At 30.5% G+C, this 11539-nt stretch overlaps 1 protein-coding gene across 8 annotated transcripts in view; it reads left to right on the top strand.

Moving 5' to 3' along the window:
- LOC145273340 (retinal-binding protein-like) overlaps positions 1–8481 on the top strand; it is a 381653-nt gene extending 373172 nt beyond the window's left edge. For all 8 annotated transcript variants that reach the window (XM_080127073.1, XM_080127071.1, XM_080127171.1 and 5 more), the window contains one exon: positions 4977–8481. In XM_080127073.1, coding sequence (XP_079983199.1) covers positions 4977–5056 — 80 coding nt within the window. In that variant the 3' untranslated portion in view covers positions 5057–8481. The remainder of the gene's footprint in view (positions 1–4976) is intronic.
- The last annotated feature ends 3058 nt before the right edge of the window (positions 8482–11539 follow it).

Raw genomic sequence — 11539 nt, 5'->3', positions numbered from 1 at the left:
TTTTTAAATTATTTATCGTTTGATTGAATTATTTTTTAAATTATTTATCGTTTGATTGAATTATTTTTTTTAATTATTTATCGTTCGATTGAATTATTTTTTAAATTATTTATCGTTTGATTGAATTATTTTTTTAATTATTTATCGTTTGATTGAATTATTTTTTAATTATTTATCGTTTGATTGAATTATTTTTTTTAATTATTTATCGTTTGATTGAATTATTTTATTAATTATTTATCGTTTGATTGAATTATTTTTTTTAATTATTTATCGTTTGATTGAATTATTTTTTTAATTATTTATCGTTTGATTGAATTATTTTTTTAATTATTTATTACTCGGTGTCATTTTTAAAATTATTTATCCTTCGATTTCATTTTAAAAAAAATATTTATTGTTTGGTTTTATTTTTAAATAATCTCCATCATTTAATTTCAATTAAACATTTATTTTTTTTTCATTTTCAAATATTATTTTTGATTTAGTTTCAATTTTAAATTATTTACTTTTCGATTTCATTTCTAAATATTATGTATCATTTGATTTCATTTTTTAAATTATTTATTGTTCGGTTTGATGTTAAAAAATTATTTAAACTTCTGATTTTAATTTATTTGTTTATTCCCTAAATCGATAATAATTACATTTTTGCATAATTTGATTGTCTTCCCTTTGCTTCAAATATACGTAATTTTGCACACATAATTCTTGTTTTTATTTATATTTCATTCAGTTCCTGTATAAATAGAATCGTGTTCCTTTTTCTTTTTATAAATGCAATGTTTAAGCAAATATTAAACGAATTTTATGTCTTTAAAATCTATGAAACAATGAAATGTTTTATTTATTTTTAACGCAGAAAACACAACTTTTCCTTTTGGATTCATTCTTGTTTTTGTTTTCTTGAATATTGAATAAGTTCAGTTTCAGTATAAATCGCGTTTCTTATTTTTCAATTAATTTTTAAAAGTTTTCTCATTCGTTTTGTAAAAAATGCTTTCACTCATCTGTTTGACAGATCTTGCTTGTACCTCAGACATGACAACATTTTTCAGTCAACAGACCTGCTTTACAATGTTAGTGGTTCTGCTCTGAACATGATATTATTATTATTATTATTATTATTATTATTATTATTATTATTATTATTATTATTAGAGCAACTACTGATTGATAAAACATTAATGCAGGATGCAAAGAAAAAGAAGAGGAGTCTGAGCATAGTATGGATCGATTACAGAAAGGCTTATGACATGGTTCCTCATTCATGGCTACGTGAAACACTATTGATGATGAAGGTTGCTGAAAATGTGGTAGGGCTTTTGGAGACAAGTATGGCTCAATGGAAAACGGTGTTGACAGCAAACAGAGAGGAGATGGGGCAGGTTGTCATTAAACGTGGGATATTTCAAGGAGATTTGTTATCGCCACTTCTTTTTGTAATGATAATGATGCCACTGAGAATCTTTTGAAGAGAGAAAACTGGGGTATAACTTTGGATCTGGTGAAAAGGAAATGGAGAGACTGGTAGAACTTGTGGGGACATACTCAGAAGACATTGGGATGGAGTTTGAGATTAGTAAATGCATGGTGTTGGTGATGAAAAGAGGAGTAAAGGTTCATTTGAATGGAATTGTGCTGCCAAATGGAGAAATCATGAAAGAAATAGAAGATACAGGGTATAAGTATTTGGGAGTGTTGGAGGGTGTAGGCATAATGAATAGAGAAATGAAGGAGAACATCAGGAAGGAGTATCTTAGGAGAGTGAAACTAATTGCAAAGTCGAAACTGTATGGAGGAAACCTAATGAAAGTAGTGAATGCATGGGCAGTCAGTGTTTTGAGATAAAGTGCAAGAATTTTAGAATGGTCTAACAAGGAGTTGCATGCCATGGATATCAAAACAAGAAAAGTTTTAGCAATGTTTGGTAGATTTCACATTCGAAGTAGTGTAGCAAGGCTGTATCGAAAGAGGAAAGACGGTAGGAGAGGATTGAAAAGTGTAAAAGATTGTGTGAGAACCGAGGAGATGTCGTCAAAGGAGCATGTGGTTGGAAGTGAGGAGTGGATGCTTAAGGTTGTGGCCAATGAAATGGAAGTATGTGAGACCAAGGCTGATTATGTGGAACGTATGGATAGAGAAAGCGCAGAGGAACTGGCTAGGAAGAAAATGCATGAAAGGTTCTTCCAGGATATAGCAGAAGTGGCTAATGAAAGATCATGGCAATGGCTTAGAGCTGGGTATCTGGCTAAGAGTACTGAAGCTTTTGTTTGTGCAGCACGATTGTTCAAAAAAGTGGTTCTAGGAAAGGAAGTTACTGCAGAATGCTGGATTTGTGGTAAAACCTCAGAGTCAATTGCACACCTTGCAGCAGGGTGTAGTGGACTGGCTCAGAAAGAGTACCGCAAAAGACATGATTGCATGGGACTCCGGATATATTGGGAGGTGTTTAAGAAGGTTGGGGTGAAGAGTGCTGGAAAATGGTTTGAGGAGGTGCCTGATGAAGTGAGAACAAGTGAGGATGGCAAGGTAGAGGTATGGTGGGACAAAAGTGCCATAACGACCAAGCAATTGGAACATAATCGTCCGGATTTGGTCATCATTAACAAGGTCTCAAAAAACTGGCAGATTGTAGACTTTTCAGTACCCTGGGACAGGAATGTGAGAGAGAAGGAGAATGAGAAGTGGAGCAATTATGCTCCATTGGCCTTGGAGATAAAGCGTATACACTGGGTTAAAACACAAATAATTCCAGTTGTAGTTGGTACACTAGGAGTAGTATTGAGTCGTCTGGAAGGACAATTGAAAAAACTACAAATCCCCGATGTTTTAGGTGGCCTTCAGACCTCTGCAATTGTAGGTACCACGAATATCCTTAGGAAAACCTTTGATCTTTGAAGTTCCTGGTTTGGAGCCGAGATTGAGGGAAATCCTCTGGAAATGAATCCCATCCCTTTCCAGGGAGACATTGATAAACGAAATCAGAATTATTGAAATCACTTCAGAAAGGCATGAGGCCGCTTGATGCAAGGAGATATTACTTCAAGATAAAAAAATAGTCAACAATAATTTTATATAATTGGATTTCGATTGAGAAAACAGCGATTTTTCTACCTTTGTTAGAAACATTGCTCATGGAAAATGAATAAAATAAGGAAAGCAAGAGTTTCATGGTTCAAAAAGATTTTTTATATTTTTGCTGGCCTTGGGTATAACATGGAACTATATCTGATGATGAAGCCCCTATTTAGGAGCTTTGGGAAATGTGGAATCTCTCTTTGTTATGAGTACTCTCAGATCTACCCTAACAGAATGGTAGCACTAGTCAGGATCCCTTATATACCTCAAATAGAATCAGTCTTAGGTATGACACAAAACTCCTTTACAAATAATAATTTTGTCCGTTTCATTTTTAAATCTCAAACAATTATTGACTCCAATAAATCTTCAATCTGTTTCCAGAGATATAAATGTCGATGTATGTGTATTTCTAGAGAAAAAAAATTTAGAGAATCTACATGAAAACAAAAGGTATATTTGCATGCACAATTTTCTGGCAAAACTATGAAAGTCGTCCCAATCTACAAGCAGAACTATGGGAGCTGAATGTCCATTAAAACTTCGAATATACTCTATCTAAAAATTTAAGTCATGTACAATACATCTTCCAGGAAGACAATTGAAGTGGTTCTGAATCTTTATGGGCCTTTCACTGTGCAGAATTTCTATGTGGACCATCTAAGGAAGCTATGGGGCAGAAACCCTTTGAAACTTCAAATATGTATACCCGATTTTAATGAAGTTTAAACTGTTGCAAAAGAAGAATGGCAGACAGTGATATTCATTTAAAGACAATGGATATCATGTTTTATTTACCGAGTAAAAAGAAAGTGATAAATTTGTAGAGAATGGAAATCGTATAATCACTGGAAACTGGTAGTTGAACGTCAGTGGACTCTGGGACAGGTGGCTGGACGTCAGAGTGCACAGGAACAGGCAATCGGACGACAGTGGGTATTGGAACAGGGCAGGTGGAACAGACAACCAGTGCCCTCTGATGTGCAGCAATTGATCATGCTTATACGATTTCCATTCCCTAGAAATTTACCACTTTCTTTTTACTCAGTAAATAAAACATGACATGCATCGTCTTCAAATGAATACCATGTCTGCCATTCTTCTTTGCTATTGCTGTTATCTGTTTGCTTTTGGATCTACCTTATAGTTATATGATCGATTAGAACCTTTCATACCGCCTTTCACCCTACTACAACAAAACCATTTAGAGAGTGTTTCCAAACTTCAGTTTCTTCCAACTATATTAAGGATTGAAATGAGGGGAAAAGGTTAGTGAAAAAAGACAAGTAATATAATGTTGTTTTTTTTCTTTTACATAGGCATCACCACTTATCAAGGCCAAGAGGCCACTCGAGGATAAGGGTTAAAGAGTGTACAGTAGAAATTGGACAATATAGTAAGCGTTAGTAATGGAGATTCGGTAAATTTGTTAACTTATATGGAATGGCTCATCAAAAACTTGTATATGTTAAACTTGAAGACAACCGTTTTGTAGTCAGCTGGAAAACAAAAAAACGAAAGACAATTCCATAGGCGTGCAGTTCTAAGAAAGAACCTTTGCTCATGGAATCTACGTTTAGGTTTAGGCACAGATAAAGAGTGGGCGAAATTAGTGATAGTGTTTTCTGCTAGACGGGTGTTTCTTGTGAAAGTTTGGCGAGGGGGGACCATAGAATGGAGCTCAGCCGAGCACTTGCCGTGAAAATAATAATGTTATAACATAGTGAAAAAAGAAAAGAAAATAGCAGCAACGTCAAGTCTTCCCGCTTCTATTTTGTAATACTGAGGTCAGTCAGCCATTGATACAATATGTTGATATGAATATTATATTTTTTAATTCTTTGTTTCATCAAAAAATCATATAACTTACATTTTGTTTCCATTTTGTCTTTCAGATTTATTATGCTTTGATAACTCCTATAGCATGATTACAGCCAAAGTGGTGTATTACAGATATGATGTGATGTCGAGTTGAGTTCAACCAACGAACAACAAGTCAACGTTTCTAACAGGATTGTCTCCCTTTAAACAGAATATATTAGAGGAGAGTGTCAAATGTAAACTTGTTTACTTTCATAGTTACAAAATGTACTGCTTCTTGATCTAGCAACAAATTTACTGCTGACAAATTTAAATAAGATTCTAATTGTAACGTATGCAGACTTTGTTGACAACTGGTGTTTTGACAATTAGTGTTCCAAGTTTTTTTGTTTTTTTTACTCTGGGAGTGCATCGTTTTTTAAGGTCCAGAGGCCACTTGAGAATAAGGGTTGAATACCTCAGTGATGATCGATAATGGTAGAAATTGGGTAGGATTTGATTATTTCAGAGGACGGCTCCTCCTCCTCCTCCTCTTCCTCCTCTTCAACAACAACAACAACAACTATTATTGGACTTGAAAACGACCATGTTATAGTCAGCTAGAAAGCAGCCTCGTAGTATTATGTTCCACAGACGGGTAGTTTTAGGAAAGAAGCTTTGCTCATGGAATTTTCATTTAGTTATAGGCACAGATAGAGAGCAAGGAAAATTGTTGATAGTGGTTATAGCTAAATGTTTTGAGAGGAAACAAACTTCATGGCTGTAGGATGAGTATTATGAGGCAACACTGAATTTAGAGTTTAGATCGCCATGTAATGAATATGAATGTGTGTTGAAAACAAATGAACAAACACATCTCTAAATGACAAGGAAATTTATGCACATTGAAAAGAAACATTCTGTCGGGTGCATCTTGCTGAAAGAGAGAGACCGCTTGTCTTTGGAAATTTTCTTCCTGCTCCCTCTTTTCCCTGATTGTAGCAACATGCAAAAATATTAAATGTAATGTGAACAAACACCTTCCTGCATAACTACCCAGCCAGGTTTCTGCACTATAATACTGGCCCCTATCACAGTAACTCTTTACGCTTTAGTGACAATATGCCTTCTTTGAAGTGAAGAAAAGATTAAAAACAAAGAAGAGAAAAAAAGAAGTGTGTGTCTTTATGTCCAATTGACTATTGCGTGAGTGGTGTTGGCTGCTGGCTATGTCAGTAAAACAAACTGTCAGTAAGAGCTGATTTGTCTCACACGTGGGCTTAGTGCATGTGAGCTGACTAGAAATATGTAGACTAACTGACTCTACACTTTTAAACTTTCCTTACATTATACAGAATTCAGAATATTTATTGGGTGGATTTTTACCAGTATTTTTGTTTAATTTTCTATTTTTGAATGATTATCGAGACTTCAAAGATGTGACCTTCTTATGTCCGCCATTTTTTATGTTCTAACATAACACCCAACACTACTTGTTTTTTGAACTGAATAAATACTTTAAAATAAGTTAAAACACTAAAATCTTATCGAGGTAGGTAGAATAAATAATCATGGCTTTGATAAGATTTATTTCTTATATTATTTACTTTTTGGCCACTTTTTTGTTTTTTATCTGTTGTAAAGAAAGTCCGTGGCGTCTAGCAACTATGTACTTTTTCGTAATGGCCATATTTCTTTGTATTTGATGAAAAAAAACTCAGCTTTCTGATTAGTTGAAAAATATTTTAATAAAATAGTTAAACAAATTTTTGAACAAAAATTTTTTCCCTGTATTAATTAGGTGTTTACACTTAATCCTATGACTCTTCATAACCTCAGATTTAGGGTTAGGATTGTGGTTAATATGTTGTAGTTCTCCTGCATTTAAAATAATGATGGCACACTGATATAAGAAAATATAATACATTTTTATTGTTGGTGACAGTTATGTATGGTTGGCCGTTAGGAGAGAAATACACATATGGGAATTGAATGATTTCAATCTTTCTAGGCCCAAATTGTTCGTATCCTTTTTGGTTGTTATTATATAACCACTTGTGACCACCTGAAATGCCAACTTCAGATGGCGTTGTCACTGTAGTCACATCCAAAGGACATCGTTGTTTCATTGAATTGATCTGACTTTGATTACACATATGTAACCTTTTGCTGAAAATGATCTTTCAAATATACTTTTAACTTATCTTCTTTTTGACAATTGATCTAGTTTGTTGTTTTTTCCCATGCAGGTGACTGTCTTAGGTTCATAATTTTATTCAAATGACCTTTTGGCATATTTGATAATTATTTTATATTGTTTTTGTATTTGTTGCCAGGGCAAACTTTTGTCAAAATGAGTTTTTGGTACATACAGCCTATTTAACAAATGAAGGGCATTTTTTTGTATTTGTTACAGTGAAGTAAATTTCAAAGTAATCATTAAAATCATTAATAATCACGTCACACATCGGTTGTTGAATAATCATTAAAATTTTATTTCCAAAATGTAAAAAAGCTTTTTTAAATCTTAAAAATCAAACACCTTGCTTAGTTTTAATCAGATGGAATAAAAATTGTGAACATAATAACAAGTCTGCATAAGATAAAATTTGAATCTTATTTAATTCGAATTTTTTTGCAGTTAGAGAAGCACAAAATGTAGTGTTACTAACATACAGTGTGATCCCATCCCCAAAATTGTTAATAAAATTCATAAACCCCTCTGCAATCTGTACCTCTCTGCACTAAACTTTGATTAGTACCAGTCAATGTCCGACTTGTCAAATCATGAAACAAACTTTGTTTTCCATTTAACGATATGCACATCTGAACACAATTCTGGGCAAAATTATCAACAACTCTAACACTCTGTCCCTTTCAATACTACTGGCTGCAATGGTTCTCTTAAGTTCAACAATAATTTGAGAATTGCTTTGATTTACACTCCTTTTCAGATAAAATAGGTGAAGTCATGATCCAGTGAACATGAAGTCTATTCCCACTCATGAGACGATTACCAAAATGTCCTTGCATATAATTGAACAGCAATAGAACAAAGACTGTTGGTTATTCATAACTGAAACCTGAGAGGCAAGTCAGGCATAGACTAAAGTTTATTTGTACCGAATATGGTTAGATTATTGAAAGAATTATAACTTTTATAAACGATTCCATCTGTGGCAATTTTTTTTATTCACTCTATAATTTTTCTGCTGACATTTCTCCTTGGATTAAAACCTCAGTTATTATTCCGATTAATTACATCTATTAAGAGTTAATTGTCAGTTATATGAATGTCACCAGAATATATGAAAATTAATTGTCAAGCATTAAAAGGTTATAGGAATATGATATCCATACAGAGCAAAACAAAAATGATTTCTCAAAATAATGTCTAAATGACTATTAGGAGTTAAAACGAAATGAATTTTTGTTTAGTGTCTGCTAATGATGAGACGACTCCAATATTTTTCTCAATTTTGATACAATTACCGATTCCGTAATAGATTCCTGATTTCAATACCAATTCTGAGTCGCTTATTTATAAATCTCTTAATATTTAATTATAAAATGCTTATTTGGTCCCGATTAGCATAAAAACACATATTAAATGTGCATATATTTTTTCACATGTAAAAACACATGTGGAGTGGGGGATCTACAGATTTTAGTTTTACTAATAATTTAAAATCAACAAACATTCATTATTTTATTATTACTACCAGCAGTAGAAGATTTTGTTAAAACAAAATCAAATAAAAAAAAGATAATTAAAGAAATCGTTTTCAGCATCAGAAAATAGGTACAAATTTTTCCAATTCTGATACCGATTATGATACCCCAAAAGTTATCATTTTTCCAATCCTTATTAATCGTCCCAACTCTAGTACCTACATAACTAACTCATAATTTATAACAAAACTGATTTCTCTAAATGTTTACTGCCTACAATACTATCTTATGACTTAGATATTGCTTTCATTTAAGTCATTTATTTTTTATTGATAAAAAAAATTGTTAGTGACAATATGATTTTATAATGTTTTGACATGCATAGTGTCTATAAGTTTTGTTTTTAATTTTTGAAAATGTTTTTTTTTTTTTTAGTTTTATTTTAAACGGATAGTTTTTACAATATTTGGGGGATTTCAAATATTTTGAAATGTTCATATTAAATCTTTCAAAAATTTGATTTCTTATAATGATTTAAATCTACGTTTTTCAATCTAAAAATATTGTCCCATTATAATGGTTTACTCAAAATAATATCAACATAATTTTTTCTGAAAGTATTCAGAAATACATTTTGTAACTCCGAAAATGTCTATATGACCGAAAAACGTATTTTAAATAATGTCTACTGAATCATGTAGTTAACTAAAAATTTCTACAACTTTCTTTCAATAATGATATTTTCATATCTAAATATTTTTTGTACAATTATTTGTAGAAAGCAATTTGATTAGATTTAATTAATTTTTTTTTCTTTTTCATTTAAATATGTTTATATTCATTGATCTAATTTAAATGTGATAAATTAAGATTTCTTTTTTAAATTTCCCAAATTTTTCCATTGAAATGAAAAAAATCTGTGATAATAGATTTTCCCCATAGCAAATTTTTTATCTAATATTTAAAGCTTTTAAGACATTTCATGTTTTTGTTTGAAATTTACATTTCCAATTTTTAAGTATCATTTTCTCTCAAGAACTGTAGTTGAAGTTTCCATTTATAAAGGTGATTACTGAATATGGACTATGGGTACAATAAGATGAAAGAACGGATAATGTAATTTAAGTGACTTAAAAAAATCTATAGATTTGTTATTTGTTAATAAAATAAATACTTTTATAAATTTTTTAATTGATAAATAATTTGTTATTATAAATGACAAATTATTTATCAATTAAAAAATACTTAAAATTTAACCAAGATCGAAACATTTTATGATTTTTTATACTTTTTATTTCAATTCTTTTTTTTTTATAAAAACAGGATACTTTCACTTTAATTGGCCATACTTACTATATCTGAATATTTATAAAAACATAAGTAAATGTAAAATAAATAACTAAAGTTTGTTTGTACTAAATCTGGTTAAATTATAGGAAGTATTATGAATTTTATAAATGATTCCAGGATGTCAATTTCTTTTCTTTAGGTGCGCTCTATAATTTTGCTGCCGATATTTCTCCTTGGATTAAAACTTCAGTTATTATTCCAATTAATTACATTAAATTAATTAATAGTTAACTGTCAGTTAAATGAATGTCACAAGAATATACGAAAATTAATTGTCAAGCATTAAAAGATCATAGGAATCGTACATCCTTCCTATTATAAAGAGCAAAAAAAGAAATGATTTCTCAAAATAGTATCTGAATTACTATTTCTCAAATCTACAATAAATTACAAAATTACAACAAAATTATTTTTATGTTTAGTACATAGATAACTAACTTATGCTTGATAAATTTCATTGTCTGCAGTTATTATATGTTTAAAAATAACATTTTTAACAAAAATGAAAAATAAATAACACAATAAAAACGTTTATTAAATCTAACATTAAATACCAGCAGCTCCGTTATAAAACCAACAGTGAATTTATAAATCATATGATAAATAAGAATGATTTATTGAAGAGCTATTCAAAAAATACGATTAAATAATTGTCAGTTTTGTATTTTGGAGGGTAGAGAGTCAAACTATCTTCTTGCACATATTTTATAAAAGAGTATATTGTTCTTACAGTTGAATTAAATCTAATTCATATGCACTTCTAGAACAGCCATTTTGAAAATCAAAGGCAAAAAATCTCTTTAGTTTTCAGATAAATGTTTTTGAAAAAGAAGCTGTTGTACAAAGCTGTGGCTAGCTGGACCAAACAAAACTGGCTTAAATTACACTTAAAGGAATGGCAGTTCCTGTATGATCGCTAGAATTGAATAATAAGTTTTTATTTCGATAACATATCAAATGTTTCAACTATTTCATACTATCATGTATTCGATTTATTCCCCGTAATATATATATATATATATATATATATATATATATATATATATATATATATATATATATATATATATATATATTAAAAACAGAAACTCAATAATATGCATGCGATTTATAAAAAGTTCTGTCTGATTGATAATTGACTATATTACATAAACATTTAATCAATATCGTAATCAATATCGTAATGAAAACTTGAACAATCTAAACCATTTTAATTATTTTAACTTCTCCCGAATCAAAAGCAAATAATATAAAAACCTCAGGGGCAAAACTAAAGAAAAAAGTGAAACAAAAAAACTTCATATGAAAATATTATTCAATAAAATTATGACAGAAACCATTTTTATTTTACAGTATTTTACAAAGATGGACTTATTTTTATGAATAAAGAATCTACATATTAATTTTTGTAAAAAAAAAATATTTAAAGTAATAAAAAGATTATTTGTGCGTGTATTGGTACGTCTGTCATCAATCAGAGTACCATGTTTTGCTAACTAGCTGAAATCTAACTCACACATTACTTTTTTGTTTGTATGTGGAAAATAACACTGAAAAATAAAATACATTGTAATAATTGACAGTGACACATAAGTTTCTCTTTATTTGAAGTTATCTCCCCCTTGTTGGGCTGAGT

This window comes from Euprymna scolopes, chromosome 1, assembly GCF_053919585.1.
Source record: "Euprymna scolopes isolate OS-2025 chromosome 1, ASM5391958v1, whole genome shotgun sequence".
NCBI classification, from domain to species: Eukaryota; Metazoa; Mollusca; class Cephalopoda; order Sepiida; family Sepiolidae; genus Euprymna; species Euprymna scolopes.
Note: the sequence above shows the minus strand (reverse complement) of the source record. Positions and strands in the feature narration are given on the sequence as shown.